The 16,382-nt window shown below is 30.3% G+C and overlaps 4 protein-coding genes across 6 annotated transcripts; 3 read left to right on the plus strand and 1 right to left on the minus strand.

The window, feature by feature from the left end:
* Nucleotides 1-453: 453 nt before the first annotated feature.
* Nucleotides 454-1,613, plus strand: LOC109606484 (brachyurin). The gene is made up of 4 exons (XM_020023030.2): nt 454-534; nt 635-852; nt 909-1,126; nt 1,185-1,613. Exons 1-4 carry the CDS (start codon nt 466-468, stop codon nt 1,517-1,519), a joined length of 840 nt encoding a protein of 279 aa, XP_019878589.2. The 5' UTR covers nt 454-465; the 3' UTR covers nt 1,520-1,613.
* A 983-nt stretch (nt 1,614-2,596) lies between these two features.
* On the minus strand, nt 2,597-3,719 carry LOC126266015 (brachyurin-like). Its single transcript, XM_049969266.1, has 4 exons — nt 3,636-3,719; nt 3,318-3,535; nt 3,044-3,261; nt 2,597-2,985 (listed from the first exon to the last, which is right to left on the minus strand). The coding sequence occupies exons 1-4, from the start codon at nt 3,702-3,704 to the stop codon at nt 2,651-2,653; spliced, it is 840 nt and encodes a 279-aa protein (XP_049825223.1). The 5' UTR covers nt 3,705-3,719; the 3' UTR covers nt 2,597-2,650.
* Nucleotides 3,720-5,318: 1,599 nt separating this feature from the next.
* Nucleotides 5,319-6,497, plus strand: LOC126266014 (brachyurin-like). Its single transcript, XM_049969265.1, has 4 exons — nt 5,319-5,456; nt 5,557-5,774; nt 5,831-6,048; nt 6,107-6,497. Exons 1-4 carry the CDS (start codon nt 5,388-5,390, stop codon nt 6,439-6,441), a joined length of 840 nt encoding a protein of 279 aa, XP_049825222.1. The 5' UTR covers nt 5,319-5,387; the 3' UTR covers nt 6,442-6,497.
* A 1,483-nt stretch (nt 6,498-7,980) lies between these two features.
* LOC126266016 (brachyurin-like) lies at nt 7,981-15,533 on the plus strand. 3 transcript variants are annotated; one of them, XM_049969268.1, is made up of 4 exons: nt 7,981-8,045; nt 8,336-8,556; nt 8,610-8,821; nt 15,016-15,533. In XM_049969268.1, the coding sequence occupies exons 1-4, from the start codon at nt 7,995-7,997 to the stop codon at nt 15,357-15,359; spliced, it is 828 nt and encodes a 275-aa protein (XP_049825225.1). In that variant the 5' UTR covers nt 7,981-7,994; the 3' UTR covers nt 15,360-15,533. The 3 variants fall into 3 exon arrangements, with proteins under 3 accessions (XP_049825225.1, XP_049825224.1, XP_049825226.1); XM_049969267.1 differs by lacking the exon at nt 15,016-15,533 and adding an exon at nt 11,246-11,763; XM_049969269.1 differs by lacking the exon at nt 15,016-15,533 and adding an exon at nt 8,878-9,336.
* Nucleotides 15,534-16,382: the final 849 nt, after the last annotated feature.

Consider the following 16,382-nt stretch of genomic DNA (forward strand, 5'->3'; position numbering starts at 1 on the left):
TTTATAGATATTGGGGTGGCATAGTAATGCTGTGGTATAGAATTGATCTCGTTCTATTTCAAGAATTAATATTAATTATTAAAAAAAGAAATCTTTAATCTAATATTTCAACCAGCAGGACAATGCTTCTCCATAGTAGGGTAACATGGGCTGAAGATGTAGGACTGTTATTACTGTATTTAAAGAAGATTTTTATGTTTACTATAATGAAATTGCTTAATTTACATTTTCTATATCTATGTATAAAATAAAAACAAGGAAAAGCAGACTAATATGGTTCACATAAGATAAAAATTGGAAAAAGCAAAGGTTAAAAAATAATATTTTAGTCTGTTCTATTTATAGTGTTCCTAGATTTTATTGATGTGCATGCAATGATAAAATATCAAACTATCTAAATATCGTGTGGGGTATATATAGGACAACCAAATGCAATCTCATCAATTTGTCTCCAAATTGTGAAACATGAAATTCGCTCTGTGTTTTGTGGCTGTTCTCGGGGCAGCTGTAGCCTTCCCTCAAGTTCCTCCACAGGTAATCAATATATTATATTTTGAAGTAGATCAATTTACAACAATTGTATCTGCAACTCGTCGAAATATTGTTTGTTTCAATATTGCTTTTGCTTTATTAGGAAAACATCGACATCGACTGGAGCAAAATCGTATCCAAAGACATTTACATCGATGACAATGGAGAAGTGAAACATGAGAGCAGAGTTATTGGAGGCACCGAAGCTGCCAGAAATTCCATCCCATGGCAGGCAGGTCTCATCATTGACGGAAGCAGTTTCTGTGGTGGCTCACTGATCTCCAGGAACTACGTCCTCACCGCAGCTCACTGCACATCTGGGTATATTTTATAAAAACCCCTCGACTATTACATTAGTAACTAATTTTTAATTACAGAGCGAGGTCTATCTTGGTAATCTTGGGTGCCCACAACATCCAACAAACCGAGTCCACCCAACAGCGCATTAACAGTGGCAAAATCATCACTCACTCAGGCTACTCCGCGTCCACCATCGCCAACGATATTGCCCTCATCAAGTTGTCGACTCCAGCCACACTTAACTCCGTCGTTAAGACCGTTCCTCTTGCCAAGAGCGGCAGCGGTACCTGGGCCAGTAAGTTTTATCGCACCATTTCCCAAAAATTATTAATTAATTGACCGTTTCATCACAGACCAAGCTTCCGTCTTGTCTGGATGGGGCAGAACCAGCGACTCATCATCTTCCATCTCGTCGGTCCTCATGAGGGTTGGCCTCACCACAATCACCAACAGCGTATGTCAAGCCACCTTCGGATCGAGCGTCAGAAGCACCAACATCTGCACATCCGGATCCGGACCAAAGGGTGGTTGCAACGGAGACTCTGGCGGTCCTTTGACCGTTAGCGGTACCCAAGTCGGTATCGTGTCATTCGGATCCAGTACTTGTGCTTCAGGAAGACCGACCGTGTTCACCAGAGTGTCCGAATACCAAAGCTGGATCGCCGCCAACTCTGATGTCTCTTTCTAATCTGAAAGCCTCATTAATGTTGAATTTTGAAATTGTAATAAAATAATAAACACATTATAACAAAGTATCATTAATACTAATTAATACTACTAAATTGATTCTTAATAATTAAAGTCCACGTTAAGTACATATCTGAATGGATCGAAAAGAACTCAGTGCTAAATGAGTTTTACAAGATTATTCCTATACTTGTTTCTTCTAAAGTTGAAGTCGTTAATGCAAATATTTGTGAAACTGTTTTGTCAAACTATTTACAAGCATAGAACATCAGATATTTAAAAATTTGGAAAAAACCTTTTTAATTTCCAATAATTAAATTTGACAAATGTAAACACTCATAAAGAAAAAAAAAGTTCTTGAAGTAAATACAGCTCTTAAAAAGTTTAAGTTCAAAAATAGTTTTTTCTTTATATTTCGAGGCCGTTTGGCTCAATAGTCTTCAAATTTGGTATGTATTATCCTAAAATACATATCTACAATTTAATCTAACAAACTTTTTCATAATGTTACTGTAGCATAGATTTTGGGGGTCACTAAAAGAATTTTCAATTATTTGTAATTGTTCTGTTATTATATTAACTGTCAGAGCATTAATTTATTTTTTAATAGTATTCTATGGATAAACTGTCATAAATACCACAATTTATCTTATTTTTCAACAACATTCAAATATTATATTTATACTAATACTCTTAATATCCGAATTTTATTTACTTCCATCAATCCACTGTTCAATTAAATATATTTATTATTTCATTTTTCGTTCAAGTTCGTTTAATTAAATTAAAAACGTTAAAAATATTAACATTTAAAGAATTTCAGTTTCGTCCTCAATTCATAAAAAAAATTAAAAATGTAAAGCGTTAAGATTTCTTTCTTATAAGATCAAAAAATATAAAAATTATTAACCAAAAAATTATTAAAACTAAGAAAAAAAGACATAGATATATTTAAATAATTTCAATGGTACTCTCGTAAATTCATAAAGATTTATTTATTTATTTATTCTTACAGAATAAAATGTACAATATATACAACGTGTATAATTGAGCTAGTATTAATAATACATTGTTATAATATGTTTATTATTTTATTAAAATTTCAAAATTCGACATTTATGAGACGTTCAAATTAGAAGGAGACATCAGAGTTGGAGGCGATCCAGCTTTGGTATTCGGACACCCTGGTGAACACGGTCGGTCTTCCTGCAGCACAAGTACTGGATCCGAACGACACGATACCGACTTGGGTTCCGCTAACGGTCAAAGGACCGCCGGAGTCTCCGTTGCAAGCTCCCTTTGGTCCGGATCCGGATGTGCAGATGTTGGTGCTTCTGACGCTCGATCCGAAGGTGGCTTGACACACGCTGTTGGTGATTGTGGTGAGGCCAACCCTCATGAGGACCGACGAGATGGAGGATGATGAGTCGCTGGTTCTGCCCCATCCAGACAAGACGGAAGCTTGGTCTGTGATGAAACGGTTAATTAATTAATGGTTTTTGGGAAATGGTGTGATAAAACTTACTGGCCCAGGTACCGCTGCCGCTCTTGGCAAGAGGAACGGTCTGAACGGCGGAGTTAAGTGTGGCTGGAGTCGACAACTTGATGAGGGCAATGTCGTTGGCGATGGTGGACGCTGAGTAGCCCGAGTGAGTGATGATTTTGCCACTGTTAATACGCTGTTGGGTGGACTCGGTTTGTTGGATGTTGTGGGCACCCAAGATTACCAAGATAGACCTCGCCCTGTAATTAAAAATTAGTTACTAATGTAATAGTCGAGGGGGTTTTATAAAATTTACCCGGATGTGCAGTGAGCTGCGGTGAGGACGTAGTTCCTGGAGATCAGTGAGCCACCACAGAAACCGCTTCCGTCAATGATGAGACCTGCCTGCCATGGGATGGAATTTCTGGCAGCTTCGGTGCCTCCAATAACTCTGCTCTCATGTTTTACCTCTCCATTGTCATCGATGTATATGTCTTTGGATACGATTTTGCTCCAGTCGATGTCGATGTTTTCCTAATTAAGCAAAAGCAATATTGAAACAAACAATACTTCGACGAGTTGCAGACACAATTGTTGTAAATTGATCCACTTTAAAATATAATATATTGATTACCTGTGGAGGAACTTGAGGGAAGGCTACAGCTGCCCCGAGAACAGCCACAAAACACAGAGCGAATTTCATGTTTCGCAATTTGGAGACAACTTGATGCGAATTCATTCAGTTGTCCTATATATACCCCACAAGATGTTTAGATAGTTTGATATTTTATGTATCATTGCATGAACATCAATAAAATCTAGTGATGCTATAAATAGAACAGACTAAAATATTATTCCTTAACTATTGTTTTTTCTAATTTTTATCTTATGTGAACCATATTAGTCTACTTTTTCTTGTTTTTATCTTATACACAGATATAGGAAATGTAAATTAATCAATTCTATTAAAGTAAACATAAAAATCTTCTTTAAATACAGTAATAACAGTCCTACATCTTCAGCCCATGTTACCTTACTATGGAGAAACATTGACATGCTGATTGAAATATTAGAGTAAAGAAAGAAATTGTTCTTAATAATTCTTGAAATGGAACAAGATCAGTTCTATCCCACAGCATTACTGTACCACCTCAATAGCTATAACTTTCTTGTCGCGTTTGCAGACGACCTATATGTCCAGAAGCTTTCCAAACTTGTTCTTCGTGTGTCAGGATGACATTTTCATTCACTCTATAAACCATGTTGATATGGGTTTATAATAAGAAACTAGAATGGACCAAATAATGTTGGAGTTATTTTTGATACAAGACTTGTTTATTTTCAAACTGAATTCGTTCGTACAAATTTAAATGGACATAGTATGGCCCATATATTGGGAAAGTATGTTATCTAACCCTTTATGGGATTATACATTCGAATAATACATACCAATAAGTCAATTAACGTAACAAAGGTCTCCTAATTAATTAAGCTTGAAGTAATTGAGAACTATAAAAGCCGGAGAAGGAGAAGCAGAAGATCTTCTGCAGCAACTGCAGTGAAACACATTTTTTCTTTTCTGCTTTTGATTGATGTCATTCTGGAATTTGTATGCAAAGATTTAGAAGTAGTGAGAAGCAATGTGCCCTCAGGTTTAGTGGCTAATCCCATCAGGTTAGTTCCATATGGAGAATCACCGTCCCTCCAACTTAAAAGGATGTTGGTTTGTCAAAAATTAAACAAATAATATAAATGTTTTATTTATTATTTGATAACTTCAAATGTTCCATGTATCTAAAACAGTTAAATATTAATAATTTTTATGTATATGGAGTTAATTTGAAAATTTTCAAGTGTCATTGTGGCTGATAACTCCTCACTTGAGAACTATTGTAATATGATAAATAATTGCATCATTTCAGATCTCTATTAATTTACTTAAGGATTATACTTTTAATTAACTCTCAATATACACATACTTATATTTCAAGTTCGAATAATAATAATATATATAGAATAACTGTTCAAATTATTTTTCCATTTTCGTAAAGTTATATTATTAATTTCGTTATATGTTATTTAAAGTTTAAATTACCGTAACATTCTTATTTTAATTATTTTTTATACAACAGATTACAAAAAAAAAGAGAAACAATAAATTGGAATATTATTTATAATCATAAAATTGTAAAATACCTTTAAATTTAAACTAGATCATTATTACAAGATTAACAAACTTACATATGTCAATTTGGATTAAACGATTAGTAACTTAAACCTATTAATATGCTGCAGATTAAATAATAAACTATCAAAAAAAAATGTGAGGAGTATATATAGAGGTAACCCGACACATTCTCGTCAAACTGTCTCCAAATCGTGAAACATGAAATTCGCTCTGTGTTTTGTAGCTGTTCTCGGAGCAGCTGTGGCCTTCCCTCAAGTTCCTCCACAGGTAATCAATATATTATATTTAAAAGTAGATCAATTTACAACAATTGTGTCTGCAACTCGTCGAAGTATTGTTTGTTTCAATATTGCTTTTGCTTTATTAGGAAAACATCGACATCGACTGGAGCAAAATCGTATCCAAAGACATTTACATCGATGACAATGGAGAAGTGAAACATGAAAGCAGAGTTATTGGAGGCACCGAAGCTGCCAGAAATTCCATCCCATGGCAGGCAGGTCTCATCATTGACGGAAGCAGTTTCTGTGGTGGCTCACTGATCTCCAGGAACTACGTCCTCACCGCAGCTCACTGCACATCTGGGTATATTTTATAAAAACCCCTCAACTATTACATTAGTAACTAATTTTTAATTACAGGGCGAGGTCTATCTTGGTAATCTTGGGTGCCCACAACATCCAACAAACCGAGTCCACCCAACAGCGCATTAACAGTGGCAAAATCATCACTCACTCAGGCTACTCCGCCTCCACCATCTCCAACGATATTGCCCTCATCAAGTTGTCGACTCCAGCCACACTTAACTCCGCCGTTCAGACCGTTCCTCTTGCCAAGAGCGGCAGCGGTACCTGGGCCAGTAAGTTTTATCGCACCATTTCCCAAAAATTATTAATTAATTGACCGTTTCATCACAGACCAAGCTTCCGTCTTGTCTGGATGGGGCAGAACCAGCGACTCATCATCCTCCATCTCGTCGGTCCTCATGAGGGTTGGCCTCACCACGATCACCAACAGCGTGTGTCAATCCACCTTCGGATCGAGCGTCAGAAGCACCAACATCTGCACATCCGGATCCGGACCAAAGGGTGGTTGCAACGGAGACTCTGGCGGTCCTTTGACCGTTAGCGGTACCCAAGTCGGTATCGTGTCGTTTGGATCCAGCACTTGTGCTTCAGGAAGGCCGACCGTGTTCACCAGAGTGTCCGAATACCAAAGCTGGATCGCCGCCAACTCTGATGTCTCCTTCTAAACTGATTGTTTAATTATTGTCGAGTTTAGATTATTTTAATAAAACAATGAAAAATTTCCCATGTATCATTGATAATAGCCCAATTATATTACCATTAAAATAATTCTCAAAAGTCCACATCAATATATTGGATCGAATTAAAAAGGACTTAGTATTAATTGATTTTTACAATAATACTCGCTATGCTTGTTTCTTGTAATATTGAATTTGTCCATACAAATTTAAATGGTCATAGTATTTTGGGTATATATGTCTTGTGAAACCATTTATAAGAATAGTTTTCAATAATTAAATTTGGCAAATGTAAAATGATCTTAAATAAAAGTTCTATAGATTTTCATGAAGTAAAATACACCTCCTCATAATTTAAAGTCATCATATTTCAGTGGTAAAAATACATATACAAATGACAAAAACAAACATAATTTGAAATTATTTCTACACATCATACATATTTGATTTTGTGTTGAATGGAAATTAAAACTTCCTTCAAACACTAAAACTGAAATATCTCAGGAACAGCAATAATAATCAAATTTTTGAGGTGTGAAGAAAATTAATATAAGAAAAATTAATCATGAGCACCTTTTTTTAAATAGTGAAAATAATATGAAAAGTACAACAAAAAAGGAAAACCATTTAGAACCGATTAGACCAAAGATTACGGAAATATTGGAAAAAAACCATTTTATAAATTTAAATTCATTAATTATCAGACATGGTCTACCTTATCCACACAAATTTTGACTAACTAGTTAAAAATATCAAGTATCAAAATTTTAAATTTTAAAATTTCAAATTCAAATATCTTTTAAACGGTAAGAGTTATGAAAAAAATGTAAAATATATTTTTTGTAGAGCATTCAATATCCTACAAAGATATATATTGCATATTTTATAATATTTATTTATCTATGAGTTATACAATTTATAAATAAAACAGAAACTTTTGTTAAACTCTTTAAACCGATATTATATATATAAACGGTATTCTTCTTTGAGAATCCTTTACTTTCAAAACAAAAATAGATATTAGCATCAAACTTATTTCCGGTTTAGCTGAAAGTTTTCAACTAAAGAACTGTCTAAGCCAAATTTTACATATTTTCAAAATGCTCTCAAATCTACAGCTCCCAAAATAGAGGGCTAAATAACTGCTGATATTTTTTGTGGTGATGTTCCTGTTGATATCTGCATTGAATTATATAAATATCATAAATTTTAATAAATTACCCATTAATCTACATAGAAAAACTAACTTAAGGGAATTAGTGAGTCAAATGTGTGAAACATAAATTTTCCTCACTGCCATTGTATTCTGTAGTTGGTGATATTTAAGTAGTATTTAGATATAAAGATTGCTATGTCAAAAAGGAGCTCAACTTCTACCCTTGAATTTTTAAATTTTATTAAATGTTACGTATTTCAAAGTTATATAAATATGTAAATAAACAACAAAAAATAACAATTCCCATTTATGTCTGTATAAATATTAGATAATAACAATACATTGGTATAAATTTAAGACTATTTGTTTTCCAACATCATTCAAAATGAAGTGCGTATTGAATTTACTTCTCCTGTCACTAGTTGCTCTTACGAAAGTAAGTATTTAAATCATTGAAAATTTAAAGATATAAAAACCATTTTGAACATTAATTAACCACAATTAAGAAATTATAATTAAATTTTGTATTCATGGTTTAAAATTATTGCGACTTAATCAAAAAATTGATCAATAACATTGATTGGAATAAAACTTAATCGACTTGTATCTTGGTTATTATTAAATTTTGAATAATATAAAGTTTTATAAATCAAAACATATTTTTGACACAAATAAAATATTTCTTTAGGATGTGTATGGCAATATTTTTTATTCAATAATTTTCAGCAAGACGATGTTAAATGGTTACAACTCGATCAAAGGCGAGTCTCTGAAAATGTAACTGAATATACGAAGTTATTTCAACAAAGTAGAATCATTGGTGGAACAGAAGCGCCGAAACACTCATCTCCATGGCAAGCTGCCCTTCGTATCAACAATAAATACCTTTGTGGTGGTTCGCTTGTTTCTAAAAAATTTGTGCTTACTGCAGGTCACTGCACTTCAATGTAACTTTTTTAATATCTTTGAAAATTGAATATTAATTATGATTTAATTGTAGTGCTGAAAAAGTCTTAGTGATATTGGGAGCTCATAACCTTAGTGAATTTGAGTCCTCACAACAAAGAATCTGGAGTGCCTCAATTACCACGCACCCAAATTATCATAAAACATTCAATGATATTGGAGTCGTTCAGCTGTCGACTCCAGCTCGCCTCAATTCTTATGTCCAGGTCGTTCCTCTTGCCAATAGAAGAAGCGGAAAATTTAACTGTAACTATTTATTTAATCTTTTTTATTAAATATCTTAATGTGGATTATTTTGATAGATGTTGCTGCTACCTTGTCAGGATGGGGTAGAACAAATGATGAATCAAAGAACATATCGCAGGTTTTAATGAGAGTTAATTTGATTACAATGCCAAATATAATTTGTAACATTAAATATCGCAAATATAAAGGAGTTATTAAAAATACCGATATCTGTACATCTGGATATGGTATAAAAGGGACCTGCAATGGGGATTCTGGTAGTCCTTTAATTACAAGAGGCATTCAAATTGGTATCGTTTCATTTGGACCAACACTATGTGAGACAGAAATGCCCTCAGTTTTTACAAGAGTATCTAAATTCCAAACGTGGATTGCTCAAAACACGGATGTTTCCTTCTAGTTTTAATGATTATTTAATTAAAGATTAATTTTAATTGTTCAAACAATTATGATTGTCTATTTACAACAATGACAGTTTTGAAAAAATCAACTATATCAGTTATTTACATAATAAATTATATATAATAAAATAATATTTTATGATAATAATTGAATATAACAATAAACAATTTAACTGGTTTCTCATTTCAATCAAGAAATTGTATTAATTAAATATGAAATAATTAATTTATTGAATATCAAGTAACTACCGAATTATGACCTCAACCTAAAACTGACGTTTTAATGCAAAATTTGCTGAGAAAATAAATAACTTTTGCAATAGTTGTTAATACCTCAACCATATTTAGACTATAAAAGTTGATATATAAAAAGAAAAAGTTATCAGATCCACTTCTTCTTAAATGATTCCATATGTTGATAATATTTATTAAATGTCATTTTTTCTACATAAAATTTAATTCATTTTAGAAATTTACAACGTAATTTTTATTATTTTTGTAGATTGTTTTTATATAAAACTTCAAAAGAAGAACTATAATAATATTTAACTTAATATTTAACTTACTACTAATTATTGTTATAAACTAAAAAAGGATAATTTTTATTTAACGTGCCAAAACTATTATTACTATGACTATTACTCTTTCTATTACTGCTACTTTTACTGTTTACACTATTACCATTACCATTACCATTACTATTACTATTACAATTACTATTACTATTTCTTTTACTATTACTATTACTATTACTATTACTATAACTATTACTATTACTATCACTATCACTATTACTATTACTATTACTATTACTATTACTATTACTATTACTATTACTATTACTATTACTATTACTATTACTATTACTATTACTATTACTATTACTATTACTATTACTATTACTATTACTATTACTATTACTATTACTATTACTATTACCATTACTGTTACTATTACCATTACTGTTACTATTACCATTACTGTTACTATTACCATTACTGTTACTATTACCATTACTGTTACTATTACCATTACCATTACTATTACCATTACCATTACTATTACCATTACCATTACGATTACCATTACCATTACGATTACCATTACCATTACGATTACCATTACCATTACGATTACCATTACCATTACGATTACCATTACCATTACGATTACCATTACCATTACGATTACCATTACCATTACGATTACCATTACCATTACTATTACCATTACCATTACTATTACCATTACCATTACTATTACCATTACCATTACTATTACCATTACCATTACTATTACCATTACCATTACTATTACCATTACCATTACTATTACCATTACCATTACTATTACCATTACCATTACTATTACCATTACTATTACTATTACCATTACTATTAGTATTACCATTACTAGTACTATTACTATTACCATTACTATTACTATTACCATTACCATTACTATTACCATTACCATTACTATTACCATTACCATTACTATTACCATTACCATTACTATTACCATTACCATTACGATTACCATTACCATTGCCACTACTATTACCATTACCATTACTATTATCATTACCATTACTATTACCATTACCATTACTATTACCATTACCATTACTATTACCATTACCATTACTATTATCATTACCATTACTATTACCATTACCATTACTATTACCATTACCATTACTATTACCATTACCATTACTATTACCATTACCATTACTATTACCATTACCGTTACCATTACCATTACTATTACTGATATTGGGAGCTCATAACATTAGTGAATTTGAGCCCTCACAACAAAGAATCTGGAGTGCCTCAATTACCATGCACTCAAATTATCATAAAATATTCAATAAAATTGGAGTCGTTCACTGTCGACTCCAGCTCGCTTCAATTCTTATGACCAGGTCGTTCCTCTTGCCAATAGAAGAAGCGGAAATTTTAACTGTAACTATTTATTTAATATTTTTTACCAAATATCTTAATGTGGATTATTTTGATAGATGTTGCTGCTACCTTGTCAGCATGGGATAGAACAAAATATGATTCAGAGGACAAATCGTTTGTTTTAATGAGAGTTAATTTGACTACAATACCAAATATAATTTGTAACATTAAATATCGCAAATATGACGCAGATATTAAAAATACCAATATCTGTACATCTGGATATGGCAAAAAAGGTTTCTGCAAAGGGGATTTTGGTAGTCCTTTAATTACAAGAGGCATTCAAATTGGTATCGTTTCATTTGGACCAAAACTATGTGAGACAGAAATGCCCTCAGCTTTTACAAGAGTATCCAAATACCAAACTTGGATTGCTCAAAACACGGATGTTTCCTTCTAGTTTTAATGATTATTTAATTAAAGATTAATTTTAATTGTTCAAACAATTATGATTGTCTATTTACAACAATGACAGTTTTGAGAAAATCAACTATATCACTTATTTACATAATAAATTATATATAATAAAATAATATTTTATGATAATAATTGAATATAACAATAAACAATTTAACTGGTTTCTCATTTCAATCAAGAAATTGTATTAATTAAATATGAAATAATTAATTTATTGAATATCAAGTAACTACCGAATTATGACCTCAACCTAAAACTGACGTTTTAATGCAAAATTTGCTGAGAAAATAAATAACTTTTGCAATAGTTGTTAATACCTCAACCATATTTAGACTATAAAAGTTGATATACATATATGTATAAAAAGAAAAAGTTATCAGATCCACTTCTTCTTAAATGATTCCATATGTTGATAATATTTATTAAATGTCATTTTTTTTTACATAAAATTTAATTCATTTTAGAAATTTACAACGTAATCTTTATTATTTTTGTAGATTGTTTTTATATAAAACTTCAAAATAAGAACTATAATAATATTTAACTTAATTTTTAATTATTGCTATAAACTAAAAAAGGGATAATTTTTATTTAACGTGCCAAAACTATTATTACTATGACTATTACTCTTTCTATTACTGCTACTGTTACTGTTTACACTATTACCATTACCATTACCATTACTATTACCATTACAATTACTATTACTATTTCTTTTACTATTACTATTACTATTACTATTACTATTACTATAACTATTACTATTACTATCACTATCACTATTACTATTACCATTACTATTACCATTACAATTACTATTACTATTTCTTTTACTATTACTATTACTATTACTATTACTATAACTATTACTATTACTATTACTATCACTATCACTATTACTATTACTAATACTATTACTATTACTATTACTATTACTATTACTATTACTATTACTATTACTATTACTATTACTATTACCATTACTATTACTATTACCATTACTATTACTATTACCATTACTATTACCATTACCATTACTATTACCATTACCATTACTATTACCATTACCATTACTATTACCATTACCATTACTATTACCATTACCATTACTATTACCATTACCATTACTATTACCATTACCATTACTATTACCATTACCATTACTATTACCATTACCATTACTATTACCATTACCATTACTATTACCATTACCATTACTATTACCATTACCATTACTATTACCATTACCATTACTATTACCATTACCATTACTATTACCATTACCATTACTATTACCATTACCATTACTATTACCATTACCATTACTATTACCATTACCATTACTATTACCATTACCATTACTATTACCATTACCATTACTATTACCATTACCATTACTATTACCATTACCATTACTATTACCATTACCATTACTATTCCCATTACCATTACTATTACCATTACCATTACTATTACCATTACCATTACTATTACCATTACCATTACTATTACCATTACCATTACTATTACCATTACCATTACTATTACCATTACCATTACTATTACCATTACCATTACTATTACCATTACCATTACTATTACCATTACCATTACTATTACCATTACCATTACTATTACCATTACCATTACTATTACCATTACCATTACTATTACCATTACCATTACGATTACCATTACCATTACCATTACTATTACCATTACCATTACTATTACCATTACTATTACTATTACCATTACTATTAGTATTACCATTACTATTACTATTACTATTACCATTACCATTACTATTACCATTACCATTACTATTACCATTACCATTACTATTACCATTACCATTACTATTACCATTACCATTACTATTACCATTACCATTACTATTACCATTACCATTACTATTACCATTACCATTACGATTACCATTACCATTACCATTACTATTACCATTACCATTACTATTACCATTACTATTACTATTACCATTACTATTAGTATTACCATTACTATTACTATTACTATTACCATTACTATTACTATTACCATTACCATTACTATTACCATTACTATTACCATTACTATTACTATTACTATTACCATTACCATTACTATTACCATTACCATTACTATTACCATTACCATTACTATTACCATTACCATTACTATTACCATTACCATTACTATTACCATTACCATTACTATTACCATTACCATTACTATTACCATTACCATTACCATTACTATTACTATTACCATTACTATTACTATTACCATTACCATTACTATTACCATTACTATTACTATTACCATTACTATTACCATTACCATTACCATTACTATTACTATTACCATTACTATTACTATTACCATTACTATTACTATTACCATTACTATTACTATTACCATTACTATTACTATTACCATTACTATTACTATTACCATTACTATTACTATTACCATTACTATTACTATTACCATTACTATTACTATTACCATTACTATTAACTATTGCTATTAACTATTAACTATTACCATTACCATTACCGTTACCATTACCATTACCATTACCATTACAATTACCATTACCATTACCATTACCATTACCATTACCATTACCATTACCATTACCATTACCATTACCATTACCATTACCATTACCATTACCATTACCATTACCATTACCATTACCATTACCATTACCATTACCATTACCATTACCATTACCATTACCATTACCATTACCATTACCATTACCATTACCATTACTATTACCATTACGATTACCATTACCATTACGATTACCATTACCATTACTATTACCATTACCATTACTATTACCATTACCATTACTATTACCATTACCATTACTATTACCATTACCATTACTATTACCATTACCATTACTATTACCATTACCATTACTATTACCATTACCATTACTATTACCATTACCATTACTATTACCATTACCATTACTATTACCATTACCATTACGATTACCATTACCATTACCATTACTATTACCATTACCATTACTATTATCATTACCATTACTATTACCATTACCATTACTATTACCATTACCATTACTATTACCATTACCATTACTATTACCATTACCATTACCATTACCATTACTATTACTGATATTGGGAGCTCATAACATTAGTGAATTTGAGCCCTCACAACAAAGAATCTGGAGTGCCTCAATTACCATGCACTCAAATTATCATAAAATATTCAATAAAATTGGAGTCGTTCACTGTCGACTCCAGCTCGCTTCAATTCTTATGACCAGGTCGTTCCTCTTGCCAATAGAAGAAGCGGAAATTTTAACTGTAACTATTTATTTAATATTTTTTACCAAATATCTTAATGTGGATTATTTTGATAGATGTTGCTGCTACCTTGTCAGCATGGGATAGAACAAAATATGATTCAGAGGACAAATCGTTTGTTTTAATGAGAGTTAATTTGACTACAATACCAAATATAATTTGTAACATTAAATATCGCAAATATGACGCAGATATTAAAAATACCAATATCTGTACATCTGGATATGGCAAAAAAGGTTTCTGCAAAGGGGATTTTGGTAGTCCTTTAATTACAAGAGGCATTCAAATTGGTATCGTTTCATTTGGACCAAAACTATGTGAGACAGAAATGCACTCAGCTTTTACAAGAGTATCCAAATACCAAACTTGGATTGCTCAAAACACGGATGTTTCCTTCTAGTTTTAATGATTATTTAATTAAAGATTAATTTTAATTGTTCAAACAATTATGATTGTCTATTTACAACAATGACAGTTTTGAGAAAATCAACTATATCACTTATTTACATAATAAATTATATATAATAAAATAATATTTTATGATAATAATTGAATATAACAATAAACAATTTAACTGGTTTCTCATTTCAATCAAGAAATTGTATTAATTAAATATGAAATAATTAATTTATTGAATATCAAGTAACTACCGAATTATGACCTCAACCTAAAACTGACGTTTTAATGCAAAATTTGCTGAGAAAATAAATAACTTTTGCAATAGTTGTTAATACCTCAACCATATTTAGACTATAAAAATTGATATATAAAAAGAAAAAGTTATCAGATCCACTTCTTCTTAAATGATTCCATATGTTGATAATATTTATTAAATGTCATTTTTTCTACATAAAATTTAATTCATTTTAGAAATTTACAACGTAATTTTTATTATTTTTGTAGATTGTTTTTATATAAAACTTCAAAAGAAGAACTATAATAATATTTAACTTACTTTTTAATTATTGTTATAAACTAAAAAAAGGATAATTTTTATTTAACGTGCCAAAACTATTATTACTATGACTATTACTCTTTCTATTACTGTTACTGTTTACTATTACTATTACTATTACTATTACTATTACCATTACCATTACCATTACCATTACCATTACCATTACCATTACCATTACCATTACCATTACCATTACCATTTCCATTACCATTACCATTACCATTACCATTACCATTACCATTACCATTACCATTACCATTATCATTACCATTACCATTACCATTACCATTACCATTACCATTACCATTACCATTACCATTACCATTACCATTACCATTACCATTATCATTACCATTACCATTACCATTACCATTACCATTACCATTACCACTACCATTACCATTACCACTACCATTACCATTACCATTACCATTACCATTACCATTACCATTACTATTACTATTA

Source organism: Aethina tumida, chromosome 6, assembly GCF_024364675.1.
Source record: "Aethina tumida isolate Nest 87 chromosome 6, icAetTumi1.1, whole genome shotgun sequence".
NCBI lineage: Eukaryota > Metazoa > Arthropoda > Insecta > Coleoptera > Nitidulidae > Aethina > Aethina tumida.